The sequence below is a fragment of the Lepidochelys kempii genome, chromosome 9, assembly GCF_965140285.1.
Source record: "Lepidochelys kempii isolate rLepKem1 chromosome 9, rLepKem1.hap1, whole genome shotgun sequence".
Lineage (NCBI taxonomy): Eukaryota > Metazoa > Chordata > Testudines > Cheloniidae > Lepidochelys > Lepidochelys kempii.
In genome coordinates this window covers 37,586,440-37,605,334 of record NC_136388.1, presented here as the reverse complement: position 1 = coordinate 37,605,334, position 18,895 = coordinate 37,586,440, and the positions used below count along the sequence as shown (strand labels likewise).

The 18,895-nt window shown below is 40.7% G+C and overlaps 2 protein-coding genes across 4 annotated transcripts in view; one reads left to right on the top strand and one right to left on the bottom strand.

The window, feature by feature from the left end:
- Window positions 1-3,955, top strand: part of SGPP2 (sphingosine-1-phosphate phosphatase 2) — an 83,619-nt gene extending 79,664 nt beyond the window's left edge. For both annotated transcript variants that reach the window (XM_073359951.2, XM_073359955.2), the window contains one exon: window positions 584-3,955. In XM_073359951.2, the coding sequence (XP_073216052.1) occupies window positions 584-1,129 (546 nt within the window). In that variant the 3' untranslated portion in view covers window positions 1,130-3,955. The remainder of the gene's footprint in view (window positions 1-583) is intronic.
- An 8,868-nt stretch (window positions 3,956-12,823) lies between these two features.
- The window catches only part of FARSB (phenylalanyl-tRNA synthetase subunit beta), a 52,838-nt gene continuing 46,766 nt past the window's right edge, over window positions 12,824-18,895 (bottom strand). For both annotated transcript variants that reach the window (XM_073359948.2, XM_073359946.2), the window contains one exon: window positions 12,824-13,502. In XM_073359948.2, the coding sequence (XP_073216049.1) occupies window positions 13,351-13,502 (152 nt within the window). In that variant the 3' untranslated portion in view covers window positions 12,824-13,350. The remainder of the gene's footprint in view (window positions 13,503-18,895) is intronic.

The window sequence follows — 18,895 nt, the reverse complement described above, 5'->3', positions numbered from 1 at the left end:
TTGACTTCAGCCAGTACTGAAATGCTGCAGTTTATCATTGGGCAATAAGTGAAAAACACTAGCCAACTGACACTGCAGTGGGAATTTGGGTAGATAGAATCTTTATGTGGCCAAGATAAAAGGTCTGTTTTGCTGTATAACCTCTTATGAAGCACTGAGGGAATTGCAGCCAGTCGGATCACATTTTTAGCTGAACACTCTGTTACCTCTCTTTTTGGCAAGTAATTCATTATTAGTGCACTGGACTGGTGTGGGGGGGAGGGGAAGGAGGAGGAAGGACAGGATACATGTTCATTTGAAAAAATAAGATACTTGATGCTGTTAATGTTCCTGTTTCTCACTATATTACTGCTTTACTTCGTAGTTAACTGTATTTTTGGGGGAAAAAAACATAGCGTGTTCAATCTTAGAGTATACATTTAAAAAATAAAAAAGGAAATTTAAATGTAAAGAGACTGCACCTTCCTAATTTACTCCCCACTTTTGAACTGAAAAATTGGCTTGATAGTCTGATAACTTGTTTATACTTCCATGTTTTAACAAGGTTTTTTTTTTTTTTTTTTTTAATTTCCCGTGTTTACAGGATGTGATTGGTGGAACTCTGATTTCAGCTGCGTTAATTGCACTCACATATCCTGCATGGGATATCATAGACCACTTGATGTTAACTAGTCCATTCTGCCCTATACTTTCTATAATTGTGCCCCTTCTCCTATGTTACAACTATCCCAAACTAGAGAATTACAGCCCTACCCGAGCAGACACAACTACTGTCCTTGGTGCAGGAGCTGGAGCAACCATAGGATTCTGGTTAAATAACCTATGTGCAGCACCAAACTATCCCAACAAAAGTCTTCTCCTCCTCAGCTTTCCTCCAATCAGTGAGATGATGATGGTGGTGCTGGCAAAGTTCTTAGTAGGGATTTTTATTCTCTTGGTTACACGTTATTTCATCAAAGGCATGGCCCTCCGTGTGTTGTGTTCTAGGTACCAGGTTTCGGTCAACGATCTAGAAGCCAGGCGACGACTGGAAATAGAAGTGCCCTACAAATTTATAACATATTCTTCTGTTGGCTTCAGTGCTACAGTGCTTGTCCCATTGTTGCATGAGCTATTAGGATTAATATGAGTGCAGTGCATTGTTAGAAATAATTTACGGCAAAACCATGTTAGAGATACAAAAAAATTTACACAAAGGTAAAGATTTGACCTTTCTGCATTGGTGTAAAATACCTACTATTGAATATCCCAAGGAATCACTGAATGTAAATAATTTAAGATTAGAAATTATTGGCTAGTCTGTACCCACAGCTACAGATCTGTGATCCAGGTGGTTAGTATGACGAGTACAAAAACAAGAACTCCTGTTTATATGGCTTTTGTTTACTTTCCAAAAAGTCAGCACGTGCTACAGTATCAGTGTTGTGTCACTCAGGGTTCAGCCTCAGTCCTTCACTCCTCCGTTTTGGAAACATCACTCAGGGGATGGTCACATGGCTGGAGATAGGGTAGGTTCCCCTCATGGCATCTGCAATCCCTGCTGGTCTCCCACGCTTCAAGTAAGGGATTCTATTTTATGCATGCCATGTAGGGTGTAGCAGATGCGAGAGAGCAATTCTGCTGCAGGGACAGAACCAGCTCCACAGTGGTCAGGAATTGGGGTTAGTGAAAATACTACTATTAAGGAGGGGGAAAAAAAAGCATGCACGTGTGTGCAGCACGGTTGAGGAGGCCTCATGTGGGGAAGAAGCTGCCAATCTAGTATTAAAGCAGGGGTCCTCAAACTGAGGTCGGGACCCCTCAGGGGGTTGCAAGCTGTCAGCCTCCACCCCAAACCCTACTTTGCCTCCAGCATTTATAATGGTGTTAAATATATAAACAAGTGTTTAATTTATAAGGGGAGTTGCATTTGGAGGCTTGCTATTTGAAAGGGTTCACCAGTACAAAAGTTTGAGAACCACTGTATTAAAGCTTCACTCTCCAGCCTATCAGTGCTCAATATTGTGTTCTCCTGGGTAATTGGGCAGCCAAAGGAAGAAGTTGCTGAGGGGGGCAAATCCAGAGGGAAGGTAGCAGGAAATTAGAAGTGATCAGAAAGAATTAAGCCTGGCTAAGTGGGTGGTTAGCCAAAACCAAAATGGCTGGAAATGATGTAGGGCCTGATGCTGCTATGAAGCTGCACTTTAAAACTGGCATGGATTCAGTGGAAGTGTCCTGCTGACTAACATATCAGGCTCTCTGAATAGATGCCCTTGGGAATTAACATGCACAGAAACCATAAACCTAGATAAGGTTACATGTGTGTGTTTCCCTTGTGACTGCTCTTAATTGTTAAATGTTGAAATTTTATGACACTTTTTGTCCTTGCTACTTGACGTAATCCGTCTTCTCCGTACAGACAGCTTTCCTTGTTAAGACTTGTTTTACCTATTGGAATTTTTCAAAGAACTACCGGTAACTTTTTTTCTTTTGTGTTTCATACCAAAAATGTGACTGAAGTGTTACTGAAAATTCTGCTTGGCTATGCTTCAACTAGGGAAGTGAGTACACAACTGGGAGCCACATTCTCCTGAATCAATATTGCACCTGACATGGATTCCCCTCTTGGGCAAGTCACTTATCCACCTTGCCTCAGCTCCCCCATCTGTAAAAGTGCAACAATAATGTCTGCCTACCTCACAGGGATGTTGTGAGGACTAATTAGTGTTTGAAGTGTATTATGGAAAGTGCTGAGTATTAATATTCAAGTGACCATAAAATACACTGATACAATGGCCATACATTTCTGATGCTAGGCTCCACTATTATTTGTCTTCTATGTATCTTGCATTAGTACACAAGAATAGTCATGTTCTTAACCATTAATAGTTAAGGGTGTCTGCTGCTGCTGTGACTTCCAGGCTACTAAAAAGTATTACAGATTGCACCAATAAGCTGCTAGAAGTTCAGCTGTGATTGTGGTTAAAAAAAAAAAAATGGGTAATGCTGCTGGACCTTGACTCCTCCTATACTCTCCCCCCCCATATTATGAATGTGCCAACCTACACATTATACTGTTGCATTTAGAACTGAAAGCATGGCCTGGGGGCCTTTTTCTTAGATAATTTATAAGAAGTAGAGCCATCACTCTTTCCTGTTGGCCACTGCTTTTTTTAAATTTGTGAGCAGCAGTAAATGTAGAAGAAGAATGTAAATAGGGCGAATGGCCAGTGGTTGGCTAGTTTTAGATTAATGTATTCAAACAGTATGGCTTTGCCCTGATCGCCACTGAATAGACTTGGAAGCAATTCTTGCTTTTAGAAAAAGTTAGCAACCACTCCAGGAGAATAGGAGATACAAGCTGACATTTTAAATACAGTGCTTCTCTTTAGATTCATAAGGGCCGTGGTTTAACTGAATTTAGAATTGTGTACACACACACAGCCTACCCAAAATTTAATAGCAGTTTAGTAAATATGAACACTTCAGTACCAAAATGTATAGAAGACTGTAGCTAAATCAAGCTGCACTTCACCGCTACACCACAAGAAGTACCTTAAAACACCTTCCAATAAAGGAATTTTATGATATAGGGCTGCATGAAGGCAAAAGATCTGAAGCCCTGTGGAGGTGTTATTTCATGTCATAGTGGAAGGGACTAAAGCAGAAAAAAGGTACAATAAGTGGAAGTTCCTTAACTCATAACACTAAGTCAACTAGACTCAAAAAGTGGCTTAAGTTTAGCTGGGTCTTTCATATGGTTTTAGTTAAAATATTGCTTTTCTGAACGGTGGCTATTCTTTGCTATCAATCTTTTATTATTATATATATATAGGCTTGGATTTATAAAGTATGTGGACATTTCTATTTTTTGTAGCATTCAGTTGCCTGTGATTTATGCAACCCCTACAAACTGTTCTCTTCCAGAAGTCCTACCTGGTTTGCCTCAAACTTTAAAATAAATATATTTCCAAAAGCTTGGTGGGTTTTATTTACTTTGTAACTTGCCACACATCTTTATTAATCTTTGAAATTGGTTGATATAGCAGGGAAATGGCTTGCCGTTTGAAACGTGACCATGACCTGTGCAATCCATTGCCACCTCCATCTGCAGTAAACCTATAATCTCCCACAGTAGACCTGTTATGGTCACTAATGTAGATGTTCTGTAGTTACAACTATCCCAGCAAGATGTTAATAAAGATTGGAAGAAGAATTAAAAAAGCCTACCAAACCGCATAAATATGCTAGCCACAGAAAATTAAATGTTTTTTTAATTCGGTGTGCAAACCTTTAATTATGGTAGCAGTGATTAATAGTGGGCCTAAATGTAAGAGAGTAGAAAATCCCTCTGCATAACTAGTCTAGATTATGGTTATTTTTATTAAACAGCACTAGCTAACAATTTTAAATGCCACTTAGAACCAAGCATAATTGAGGTTTAACACTTCTACAATTGTGGTATCAAGTCACAATCAACCCTGCATGAGCCCTCATGTGTAAAACAGCATGAGGTTAGTGCCAATTTATAGCCAAGAACATGGTGGCAATAAACAAAAACATGTCTCAGGATCAACAACTGTGTTACCTAAAAAGTCCATAATAGGGTTCCAAATAGCCTCAAGTAAATCCCCTCTCTTCCTCAAACTACATGTGCTCTTTTCCTGCACAGCTGTTGGGCACAATCAAGTGAAAATATTCAGTCTCTGTTGTGTGGTACTGATTTTCCAGTGTCTCAGTAAGACATTGCAGCCATTAGTCCAAGTACTAAATCTTTTTTTTTTAAAAGGATTGGATCAAAATAGTAGAAAAACTTCTCTTTTCTTTATTTAAAAATAATTTTGGAAAGGATCCTGCACATTCCCTGCCCTCCCTCTCTACTGCTCAGTTTAACACACATGCTCATTATTATGACTTCACATGGTCCTCTGCAGTGTATGTGACCAACTGTGAAGTGAGGCCTTCTTTAGAAACTCTCCTAGTATGCAGCTATTTCTCTGTGATTGGATATCAGGCATTAGAGGTGGGAGATGATTCCTAACACAGGCAGACCTAAGACACACCTGAGTTTAATACCTTGTGTCACTGATTCAGATCCACAGTTATTTGGCTGTGATGGACAAAAATTGTCTAATAACTGTTCGGTGACATACATAGAAGGTCTAGTTCTTGCTCAACAAATGCCCACACTGCAAACACTACTTCTGTAGATGGTGCTACATGGCTTTGTTGCTTGCTGGTAATCTTGCCAAAGATAGTGTGGCTGCACTTCAACCAGAGTAACTAGTCAAATTTTGGATATTCCAGTTGGAAGTAGAAATTGATGGAGTCTGGTATTCCCTTTGATACAATCTTATTTACAAGGAATATACAAAGTCCACCTTCTCCAAATACAGGAGGAACCAAGAACAAAAGGAACAGCTTCTTAGCTTACAGCTCCAAGCCTCTTTAGACAACAGACCCAAAAGCTCTCGCTCTAGATTTTCCCAGGGTCACACTGTGCTCATAGGCTACTGGTGGCTTTCTTGCTTTTTGCCTGTGCTTCTCTCTCTCACTCCCCACCTGATCACAATCCCTAGTCAAACCCTTAGCCCAAGTGATGGTAGTTTCCCAGCAGAGTCTGTTAGGACTTATTTTAGGTGTCAGCCCCTTAAATGGGTCTTACAACTATCTTAATTGAAGGGTGCGTTCCTACCCATCAGTCTCATTGAAGTTTTAACTCAACCCATACTAAGGTGTAACCTAGCTCTTAACAATAGCACCAAATATGTCTTGGCTTCCTCAGCGCTCTAATCTACATTTAAAATTTAGATTGACCTAGCTACATCACTCAGGAGCGTGAAAAATTCATACCGCTGAGTGATCTAGTTAAGGTGATCTAATCCTGCCCTAGTCTAAAATTCTTCCGTCACCCTTGCTTCCAACAGTCAGGGTAGTATTCTGTCACCCTAGGAAGTGTCTAAAATACAGCACTAGGGCACCATAGCTGCAGCTGTGCCACTGGGGTGCCCGTGGTGTAGACATGTTCTGTGTACATATACATGATACTTTTCCTGCCTCACTGTGCCCGTTCTGCACAAATATATCGATAAAGGGATCACTAGCCACAGAACCCAGGATTTTAGCAGTGCAAGCCTCATTTTGGGGAAGTTAGGTTTTTATGTTTGGTGTGTATATATATGTGTGTGTGTGTGTGTGTGCATATACAATTTTTACATCAACACTATGTCTCAAAATAATTCGCTCTCAGCTGTTGCATTGTTTCTCATAGGCTTAGAGAACAGGCTGGCTTCTCTGATTATACAACGTAGTGCCAGAGTGGCCAGTGTGATGTGTGAAAACTGTCATTCTTGTCCTGCCAGCTAAAGATTACTAAGTTATTTTCAAAATATTTGTGGTGGCTGTCATCCTGTGTGAAATCACAAATGGGAGGGCACCAATCAGACGTCCATGGGTTTGTAAGGAAAGGGAGCATTAGAAGCTCCTATTACTGGTAATGACTGCCTTAAGTAGCTCCACACAGGCACTGGATTGCCACACTGATTTTAAATGAGCATATGCAATTACAAGGTGAAGTTCAATAATTGTCAGATTTATCATATGGAGAGAAGGAGATAACTCCATCCTTTTAAAAATCTTGTTATCAGAGATGATGGGGCCAGATCCCCCAGTTATAGATTTTCCATCTGGGAGTCAACTGCTCCAGGACTTTTAAGTAATATTAGTAACTACAAATGACTTTTTATGTATTTAGATTAGTGGAAATGTCTCTGAGCTATCTCCGAGGCCTATTCGGAAATTTCAGCTAGTGCAAAAAGCAGCTGGCTGCAACCAAGGGGTGGTCTGTGTATGGAGCATGTGTTGTCGTTTTTTTCCAGGTTCAGTTTAAGGTGTTGATGTATAAAGCTGTATCCATGCTACTAGAGAGCACTCGCTCCCTGTGCACCATTTCAGCAGTAAGTGCAATTATGATAAATGGATTTTGCACAGTAGGAAGTTCATTTTCAGTTGATTTGTCAGTTTTTCATCTCTGATATACATTTAATAGTGGAACTACACCTGCTGACTATTGCTCGGTCCGTGTATACAAATGAAACAAAATCTAGTCTCCGTGGTGACGCTAGGCTGGGAGATGGGTTATAAGTCTCAGTAGATCTGGGCATAAGGTGATCACTAGCTGGGAGTAGGAAGAGGTTTCCTCCCACCATATACTTTGGTCTGGTCCAGCAGGATGGTTCCCTCTATTCTGAATACTACATGTGTTTGACTAGTTATCTTTTTTAAAAATTTTACTGTTGTCAGTTCCCTAGGGCAAGGGGTCTCAAACTTCATTGTACTGCGACCCCCTTCTGACAACAAAAATTGTTACATGACCCCAGGAGGGGGGACGGAAGCCTGAGCTTGCCAGAGCTCCATCGCCCTGGGTGGGGCTGGGGGGCCAAAGCCAAAGGGCTTCAGCCCCACGCAGGTGGCCCGTAACCTGAGCCCTGCCACTCAGAGCCGGAGCCCTCAGGCTTTGGCTTCGGCCCTGGGCCCCAGCAAGTCTAAGCCACCCTTGGCGACCCCATTAAAACAGGGTTGTGTCCCACAGTTTGAGAACCCCTGCCCAAGGGTAAACTCACTTTATGGACCCAAACCGCCCACTCTCTCTACCACCTACATGCAAAATTAGCAACCTTTTCTTCTGGTAGGGGGATTCTAGCGCCTTATTGATTTGGGGACAAGAGGAAGGAAGAAAGGGAAACAACATTCCTGGTCTGCATTCTAGTTCTAAGCCATATGCTCCCTGAATAGGGAGGAAGCTAGGACATGCAATATATACAGGTTTCAGAGTAGCAGCCGTGTTAGTCTGTATTCGCAAAAAGAAAAGGAGTACTGGTGGCACCTTAGAGACTAACCAATTTATTTGAGCACAAGCTTTCATGAGCTACAGCTCACTTCATCGGATGCATGCTCAAATAAATTTGTTAGTCTCTAAGGTGCCACAAGTACTCCTTTTCTTTTGCAATATATACAGGCACTAGAGGGAGCTTCACAAACCAACCAGAAGGGGAAGAGAGAATAACAAGATGGTGGAGATTTGCATGTACAGAGTTTGCTTGCACAAAAATCCAATTTAATCCTACTTTTGTCAAACTACATTTTCTGTGTGTGTGTGTGGATGAGGGGGCGGGGGAAGGGGGTTAGCAAACGCTGTATTTGATAGTGAGAAGAAAAACAAACAAGTAAACTGACACTGTGTGTGTGTGTACACACATTTCTACACAAATCCCCTACCATATAGCCTTAGCTATGCTGGCTGTCACTCCACATACAGGGCTGTGATGGTCCCCCATTCCTCCCCTACCCATCCTGATTGGTGATCCTTCCCAGAGGACAACTAGGCTGAGGTGATTCCTGTCACATGACTTGTGGAGGTGGGAGGTTGCCAGTTTACAAGAAGCTCTGTAATGTGCACAGCAGTCTCCCAGGTGAAGCAGGAACCTAGAGCCTGGCTCTCTGATTTCCTGTTGTGCTTGTTTAGCGCCCCTTGGCAAAGCTAAGAATCATTGAAACTGTAAACAATAGTGGCATCTATCCAAAAGTAGAAACTGCCCAAGGACAGAAGTTGCCTTAATGTAGACATTAATCCATAATAGAAATAGTAGTTGTAACCATAGACTAGGGTAGAGGGATATATATCAGATAACTTCTAGTTCCTCCCACTTACTATATAGAGCAAATTTCAGAGGAACTCAACTATTAAACCTCACAAGACATCAGAGCAGTAAGTTGTATACTTGTTTTATAGATGGTTGAACTGAGCCACCTTCCAAAGGTCATCCAGCAGGTTAGTGGGAATAAGACCCAAGAATCCCAACCTCTTGCTATCCCCATCAGTTCATTATCCCCACTTCCACCTGTAAAAACAAATAAATGCACGTCAGTCAGACCTCGTAATAGATGAGGGAAAAACATTCTAAGTAGACATTAAATACACACTGTCAAGGTTCCTTCCCCACTCTGAACTCTAGGGTACAGATGTGGGGGACCTGCACGAAAACCCCCTAAGCTTATTTTTACCAGCTTAGGTAAAAACTTCCCCAAGGTACAAACTATTTTACCTTTTGCCCTTGGACTTTATTTTGCTGCCACCACCAAGCGTCTAACAAATATATAATCGGGAAAGAGCCCGCTTGGAAACGTCTTTCCCCCCAAAATCCTCCCCAAGCCCTACACCCCCTTTCCTGGGGAAGGGTTGATAAAAATCCTCACCAATTTGCATAGGTGAATACAGACCCAAACCCTTGGATCTTAAGAACAATGAAAAGAAGAATTTTAATAGAAGAAAAAGTAAAAGAATCACCTCTGTAAAATCAGGATGGTAAATACCTTACAGGGTAATCAGATTAAAACATAGAGAATCCCTCTAGGCAAAACCTTTTAAGTTACAAAAAGACACAAAAACAGGAATATCCATTCCATTCAGCACAGCTATTTTATCAGCCATTTAAACAAAACAGAATCTAACGCATATCTAGCTAGATTACTTACTAAGTTCTAAGACTCCCTTCCTTTTCTGTTCCCAGCAAAAACATCACACAGACAGAGAGAGCCTTTGTTTCTCCCCGCACTCCAGCTTTGAAAGTATCTTGTCTCCTCATTGGTCATTTTGGTCAGGTGCCAGTAAGGTTATCCTAGCTTCTTAACCCTTTACATGTGAAAGGGTTTTTCCTCTGGCCAGGAGGGATTTTAAAGGTGTTTACCTTTCCCTTTATATTTATGACACACCCGCCTCTGAATTATGAGAGCTGATAGGAAAATGAAATGTTAAGTGCAGGTATTCTGATGAATACGGTAGTTACCGTAATGTTAGCAGTAAGGGGAATGCATGATGAGGTGTTGCTACGCTCCCTTTCTCTGTGAAGAGGTTTGTCTTTATTTTTCTAGCTCTTTCATACTCAGCACTAGTATCTGGTAACTGGTAAAGAAATATGCACTGTACTGGTCAGTTTGGGGATTATATACTGAGAAGGAATAAAATGTAACATCCTCCTCTCCAGAGTTTGGATAATGAGTATTTACTTAGACCAAAGACAGGAAACTGGTCTAAACACTTGGAAATCCCAGGTAACAGTAAAATATTGTGATCCATTGGTAAGCCTCTCAGTTGACAATAGTAAATCCTCGGTTACTCAGACTGTGATCTCCTAATACAATTCAGCTTTAATTTTGGCTGACAATTTCTCTGCAGACACTCCTTCCCAGAACCCATGTTACAAGGAGGTTGAATTGTCTAAGAAGCAAGAAGGCCCACGACCTCTTCTGTTTTGTTCCCATCATTGGCCACCTAACCTTGACAAGAGCCAATCATTTTGCTGCCTAGGTGCTACTGCTGCTTGACTGAATTCTAAATGTGTTATAAAAGGGATCAGCCTGCTAACAGTTATCTGGAAAAAGAAACAAAAAATTGAACTCCCCCCCTCCCCCAATCTCATGTTTTCTGACCAGTTCTACTCTATAGACAAGTCTGTACCTTCAACCCTCAGCACGTTGGGTCTCTCACCTGTACAAAATACAGAATCTTCAAGATCCTTCCCTCCCGAAGTTGCAAGTCATTTCTCAGTTTTGCTCCCACTTATGGCCAGAGCTCAAAGCTAATGAAGAGAGGCTCTATCCATGACCAGTGGACTGTGCTAGCAATAATTGTTTGGGATCAGTAGTGAGACAAACTAATTTTGAACCTCTCTAAAAGTCGTCAGTTTGAAAGTTTCGCCTTGTTATTGGCTTCCAATGGTGTCAGAGAGAGGTATTCAAGCAAAGGGAGGCAGAAAAATAATCTATTGCAGTAAACCACATAACTGTGGTTTCCTTTGGCAATGAATGCTAAGTTAGTGTAATGGATACTGTGGCTAAGAGTAAATGTAGTATCTTTTGCAGAAGAAGCTGGGTATATAGACTGGAGACTTACTGCTGGTGCAAGAAAGGTATAAACTCTTGCAGTACAAACTGCAAGAGATTTGGGTTCAATTCCCAGATGTCAGACTTCTCAGATGACCTTGGACAATTCACTTACTAGAACCTTCCAGTTACTGAGCACTTAGAGCTCCACTGTCGTTAAGTACAGTTGTAGGGAGCCAGAAACTGAAAAACAGCTCCTTAGTGCCTCAGTTTCCCTCCCTGTAACAAGTATAATTTTCTCTGTGACAAGGAATTATTGGATAACATCACTGGTTGTGAGGCATTCAGATGCCACGGCGATATGAAACCAGAGAGAAAAAACCTGACCCATAACGCTTCCCACAGAGACCACTCGAGCACAGTGATTAGTAACAACCTAACCAGGCCATTATTCAGTAGAGGGTAAGCTCAAAGGAGAATTGGGACACCCAGTGTCCAAAAATCTTGTGTATAGAAGTATATTTAATGTACAGAAGTATGCCTGTGCGATGCTGAAATACAAATCTGCCTTACTGTGGTTCTAATCCCCACGTATGACCCACTAATAAAAAGGGTTTTTTAATACTTACCATCTGTGCTCAAGATTGCTTCCCACACTGAAAGCTTGCCTGGTTGTAGCTGTGTAGGCATCACAGAGAATATACCTTTCAGCTGACAAGGTATGATAATCCTCGAGGGACTTTAAACTGCAAGCTGCAGTTCTCTCTCTCTGTGCGCGGTAGTCTCAGCTGCCTTACGTATGTAATATCTTCTCATTTCACATTTGTCATGCAGAGAAGTAAAATCTACACTTCCCTGTGACAGTAACTGTAACTCACTGATAATAGGATTTCCAGATGGGTAGCTGTAATGCATTTTTCATAATATATTAACACATAGTCCCCCACCTGTTAAGAATAATGAAAGATTTACCATTAAAAAGACCTAATGGTTCCATTCATGGGGGCTTTGCAGTAATACATCTTGGAAGACTGAGTTGACCTTACCACCGCCATTTTCTACAAATCTCCCCTGTTATTTAGTTGGCAGTTGTAACACTCTTGTCCACCACCACTCAGCTGCTTATATTTATACTGTCCCTGCCCTACAGGACTAGATCTGGCAGGCTCTCCCAGTAGAAATAATGGTATACTGTATTGGTGCAAGATATGTAACAGTCATAACAGGCAACTTTAGAACTGGCTATAATGCAGTGTGAAAAATGGTCAAGTTTATTAGACAATGAGTAAAGAGATTGCTTAAAGCAACACAAGAAGTCTACGGACTCAGATGTTCTATGCGGGAATGGATATCTGGAGAAATGCTACAGCTTGGGGCAGGCTCATTTTCCAGGCTAGTGCAGGCCATGAAGAAAGCTGTTGTGCTACCTTTGTGAAAACCGACCTACATGAACAGCAATACCTCTGTCATACTGAGAGGCTCCAACAGGCGATCAGAGCAAATGACAACTGCACGGAGAGGCCTTGAGGTTTGGAAAGACAAGGTAGGTAACACAGATGGTCAGTTATTACAGCAAATGCACAAGGCTGGGTAAGGAGGTGCAAAACAACTGTATCAATGTCCACTCTCATATGCTGTGGCAGGAGTTGTGAAATCCATTGCTACGGCTATGCAAGTGCAGCATGAAATGTATCAGGTTCTGCAGGCATACATCATAGCCTCCATCCCATAAAACCTTTGATCAATATTTTTGGACTCTAAGCAAAAAGGTCAGTCTGCTTTTTGGTTTTTTTACATTTTTCTCTCCAATTTGGTTAGTGCCGAGCTTCAAAGTGATAAGGCTTATATCTACCACAAAATAATTTCAACTTTGATTTTTCTTTGACTTTAGAATGATAAGAGATCAAAGGTTTTGCTTACTGCATTGCAACAGATATTGTATAAGTCCTGCTTACAAAATAACTCTGGTTTTCATGAAAAAGTTTATTTTCCTCCCCCAACCACTGATGAGCAAATGACAACCGTACAGAATAAAAGCTCAATTCCTTAGTTCTGCTCACATTCGTTCAACATTTGTGCTAATCAATTATCTTATTTCATGCAATAAGAAAAGAATGAGATTCCTGTTATGCAGCCATAATCAGTTACAGTGTGAAGCTTTGTCGGTGGAACATTTTTGATTTTGAAAACTAATCACGTGCTTTGCCATTACATTTCTCTTGTAAGACCTTGGGATTTTACCCAACTTTTTTGGGGGGTGGGGAGAGTAAACACATGGATGCCACATTCTAGCCCTAGATACCACATTCTTACATCGCAGATGCTAGCCTAATTGTAATATAAGGAACATATTTACGCATGGAGCCAGACCGTATTTTTCTAGTTTATTAGCACATTGAAGTGTAAGTGTATGTTCTCTGCAGAGAGAGAGACTAAAGGGCATGGTTGCATGTGAAGTGGATATTTGGAGGTGATATAACAGTCTTGTCTTCACAAGAAGGGCTCAATATTGATCTCTAGGGCAGAGCATGGCATGGTGAGCTCAAATTTGGTGATAACATCAGGGTGAAGGACTCCAAGCTTCCCAATACTTTGACCTTTGGCAAGGATTTCAGCACAACGGCCAGGGAAGAAAGCAGAGTCTGAAAAGAAAGTGAGAGAAAAATCAATATTTCTTCAGGCTAAAAAAGTTAATAGACATTTAACAGTGAGAACAAAGCTTTTATTATTCAACGGTTTTCTCTGCTAAGAATGGGCTCTCTCACTTTCTAGCATTAATAGATGTGCAATGATTGACAAAACAAGGAAACACTTCAAGTTAAAAATAAAATGTGGAGCCCTAACATGGACATTTTCCCCCACTCTAAAGTTGTTTTGACCAGCATTTTTCCTATAATAGAAATCAGTGCAGATGAGTAAAGTCAGCAGAGGCACACTGAAGTTAAGACATTTAGTATACTTCAAGTATTATCCAAAACCTGAATGTTTCCCACCTTATTATGTTTAGGAAAATAAAGCTTGCTGTCATCTAAGGGGCGAGCAGGAATGTCACGCTTGATTACATGCCACATTACTAGTAACATGACCTACATTCCTTATCTGGAGAAGAGCTTTTAAGCAGTTTCATGTATACTGTAAAACCACAGTAACGACTAACTCAAAGGAAGCCTGAGATCTTCTTCTATATATCTCAAATCAAGCACCAAGTTTTTAAATGTTATTTGGTAGGTTTTTTTGTTTTTGTTTTTTTAAATTAGTTGTAACAGTAACAGAGGAAGTCAGCAAAGGAAGAAACATGAGGATTTCTTCCTGAGGGCCCAGTATGAGTTCCCCTGTCTGGGAACTTATACACCTACATAAGGGTCTTGCCTACCTAGGGAAGTTATAGCAGTATAAGCTAAATCGTGAATTTAAACCAATACAGTTACACAGGTCTATCCCTCCACATTATAAAAGTGGCTTTTATTTTGGATTAGCTCACGTCACTTTGGAAGGGTATTAAGCTACACTGAAGAGAGTCACTCTTATACTTGAAAATAGTATACACACAGGGAGTTGTGTAGGTATAACTACACTGGTTTAACAATGTCTATATAATTATACCAATATAACTGGTAAAACTTTCCTGTGTACACAAGCCTTAAATGCCACAGATGCAGAAAGTTCTACTCTGCTAACAAATTTCTGAAACAGTTGATAAATATTTCCTTCTATCTTCTCTAATAATGAAGTGCAGGATTCAATCATCAACAACAATTAGCAATGGGAGCTTAAGAACAAAGTTTCGTACTATTGGTAGTTATTCCCTGTGACTGCTGTAGGCAGACATTACTGGATAGTATTTCCAAGTTAGTAAGATTTAAGATTCCAAAAATGCTTTTTTAGATTCAGGAAAAACACGTTCCAGGGAGAAGTGGAGAAGGGAGGGAAAATACTGGGAAAAACAACTCTTCCCTCTCTTTTGCTGTCAGGCCAGTCTCAAACAAAGCACTAAACTGCACCAGTAGATGGGAGTTATTTTATTACACCAGAAGGAACCTGCAAGGGTCTATGGTCTATTTGATCTCATCTTAAATTACTAAAAATGAGACCTGTGACTCATGTCCTAGTGTACTGGGACCTCCTGGAATCAAAGCATATAACTCTGGACCACAGTGATTTACCCAATGGGACCAGAAGAACTGTAGCTAGTAGCTCTAGCAGAGTTCCTTGTGCACAGTCCCCTCAAGAGAGGGGAGGGGTACAAGGAGTAGGCAAGGCCTCTCAACTCCATTGATCGCCCACAGTGTTCTGCTGCTACCCAGAGGGATTTCCACTCAGAAGTCTGGTGAGTCACCAGGGGACAGGACCACAAAGAGTAGTCAATCCCCAACTCTACTGCGCCCTACGCTTCCCTTTACTGTACCAAAAAAAAAAAAAGAAAAAAAAAAAAGAAAAAAAAATCTCACAAAACACCTTCTACAAGAAAATCCAATGGAGCACTCCTTGTACGGTGAGAATCAGGGGACGACACAGCAGGGGAGAAGCTCATCTCCCCACCACCCACTTCTGGAGATGCACAGCACATCCCTGTGCTGACTGGTCATTCTGCAGACACACCCTCTGTGGCAGGGAGGCCACCGTTTTATTGACACTCCACTGACTCAGCTCCCACCAGAGCCCTGGGCCAACATGCTCTGGGCACTGCATAAGGCCAGAAAGAGATTCCCTAATGGCAGTTTTCTCTTTGGTTGCTCTGAAGTGCTATTAAAATTCTGGCAGGAATGCTCAGGTCATTATAACGTCCTTAGAAAGAGCCACTTAAAATGGCAACATCGGGTCAAATTCAGCCCTGAACCTCAGATTCATCTTTTATGAAACTCAAAGGGCCAACAGACACTGGGCCCCCAATTTTTTCTTCTTTAAAACATCAATGGAAACTTATTTTGAAATGTCCCCCTGCAGTGTTTGTCTACAAAGTTTACATGTGCAAGACTCTGAAAGTAAAATCAATTATCCTGTTTTCATTAGCCAACCTCTGGGAAATACCAACAGAATGTAAATGTATTTTTCACTCTGTACTATTTGTTTACCAACACTTTCAGTTTTAACAATCATAGTAATGTAAATAAGGAGATGTTTTAAAAATATTTTGAATGAGCAAGTGTGTCTTTAAATCTAATCACACTATTCCAGTCTCAGTTATAAGGACAATCCAACTTTGGTATACGTATTTATGCTGGACATTTAAAACTGAAATTATGTGAACCCTAAATTCTACTGAAATGTTGATCTAGCCAAATAGTCTCTTTCTACAGCCTAACTGTTGTACCCAGAATGGTCCCTTAAAGTAAAACTTGACAAAAGAAATTTAGAAAAGCTAAACAAGTGTTGTGTATACTAATCTCTCTTCCACTTTCAATGAAAATCTACTCAAGAAATAAGAGTATGCTTGCTGTCAGTAACGACAGAGTTATCTATTTGGTGAATAAAGCTGGTATTGTACCAACTTATTTGAATAGGATACAGTGATGTTCTCTTCAAGACCTGAGTTTTTAATTTAGGCACAAGAGCAATGTGTCAATATGGTCTTATAGCAAGAGACTGTGTCAAGGTCATTAAACTGTAGCCAAAAAATGCTGTTAACAATATGCCTAGCGGTTAGTCAGGAGACAGAGTCAGGACTCCTGATATCTATTCCTCCAATTTCTGTCTGTGCCAGTCAGTGTGTAGTAAGGTTACTTTATCCTCTGGTGCCTCAGTTTTCTGGGTACAACACCCTCCCTCCTTAGGTTAAATTGTTTTTAATATGCATTGAGATCTTTGGATCATGCTATAATAATATTGTACTGAGGTCACCCCAAAATAAAATCAGTTTTTGTCACTGAATCTTTATTGTGGCTATACAAACTGCCCTTTCGTTAGAAGAGAGATATATAACCTATGGTATTCAGTGAGTTAATACTAAGCCATATATTTAGGCAGGGACTTAATTGTCACTGGGCTTAATAAGGACCATATTATACCACATCTCTCTCTGGGAGTTCTGACTGATACATTTGTGCAGCAAAGAGTAGTCGTGGTGTAGAGTCCCAACTATAAAAAGGCATATGTATATTGGATACTCCTTTGCTAGAGGTCATAATGAGCGGGGCTGCTGAAGTAATTGGTTTCAGAATGGCTGCATTACTGGAAGGGGGCTGTTATTGGAATCAAAGTTAAATAAGTTATTAGCAAAAGCTTCCATAAAGTAATCCACAGCCACGCCAGTATTTTGTTTTGGTTCTAAAACGGTTGCCTCAGAAGAGTTAGGTTTCAGAGTAGCAGCCGTGTTCGTCTGTATTTGCAAAAGGAAAAGGAGTACTTGTGGCACCTTAGAGACTAACCAATTTATTTGAGCATAAGCTTTCGTGAGCTACAGCTCACTTCATTGGATGCATTGGTTAGTCTCTAAGGTGCCACTAGTACTCCTTTTTTTTTTTTCAGAAGAGTTAGAATCATATGACCAATACACATCCTAGAATATGGCACACTTTCTTCAGAATATAAAGCAGTAAGCCATGCTACATGTAGAATGTTTTATTTGGACGTCCTGGAAACTGTTACAGTATTTGCTGTTATAAGTCTGTGGGGAGCTTAGGGGCACTTAATGAAGAGTGGTCACATTTCTCAGGCTTTATGCTGCTTCCCATTGTGTGAAACTAGTTTACATAGGAATGCTCTACTAGCCAGGCATTTCTAATATGCACACAACCGAGTAGCACTTAGGTGGGAAAAAAAAAAGTTTGCTACGCCCAGCTTTGCCCTACCCAAAAGCAGTGGTATTCATGAAATTCTACGTGTTTTTGAGAAAGATATTTCCCAAAACACTAACACGCTAAACTTAAAACACTAAGACTTTAGGATGCCATGGGATAAAATGCTAAACTGGTTACTTTTTCTAACAAAGCAATAATGTGTAATTTTACCATAATCAACCTCTTATAAAAGCAATAACTAAAATTCAGTATTGTACAAGTACTAGGTTGTAAACTCTTTAGGGCAGGGAGTTTATCCTTGTTTTGTAAAGGCATTTCTTTAGTACTACATCAATAATGAGCAATAATGTAACAAAGGAAAGCACCAGCAGGAAGAAAAAAGGTCAGCTAGAACCTGAACACTGATATGGGTGTGGTCCCAGTAGCCATCACTGGCTGAGAATAGAACAGAACTCACTGTGGTTCTGGGGGTTCTCTTTCAGGCTGTTTGTCAATGTTGTGCTCTCATTCCTATCAGCTAAGTTTGGAGAATGCACTCTGATTTCATATCTTACTTTGAGGTTCCTTGTCGCCCTCAGTGTGAGGAATTAGACATAAAACTCCCATTAACAGGGGTCATGCCATGGACTCCCAGGACATGGTGCTGACAATTCAACCCTCCACACCTGCTCTTTACTTCTGTTTCTACTCAGTCTGGGATGTCCATTATTTATCAAATGCAATAGGTGTGCAGGCTACTTTACAAACAAGAAAATCACATAACAGAGGTGAGATTCTATAGTAAATAAGCAATGAGAACAAAGTGGTTGGGGCCATAAGCTTTAGGCTCTCTCCTGGACCAGTCAACTGTTGAACTCTGCAGTGGACAAGCAAGGGTTCCTGTCTTGTTTGAATTAAACTGGACTGTTCACATATGAAGTTAAAGTTAAACTGAAGTCAATTTTCAACACAGCCTCAATGCAGAAAAGGGTCCAAATGGCATTCTCCCAGCAAAGCTAGCAGCAGGCGATTTGTGGTCTTTGTGTGGGCATACAGAATCAACAGTAATATCTGTGGAAAGGATATCTACACAGTCACCTCTAGAGTTCTATGGTTGTGAAAAGTTGGTAAGTCCAAGTTCACCTCTAAAGTTCCCGTAATGATCAGCTAGCATACGGACCGTGCCTTAACCCTTTGCTGCTAGGTGAGATTTCACATCAATAATTACTGAAGCAATTATGTTGTAAGTCTCCTAAAGGAGATCCTGGCTGCTCGTGCCATAAGCTTATTAAAAACCCACACTTAGCTAAAGATTGTAA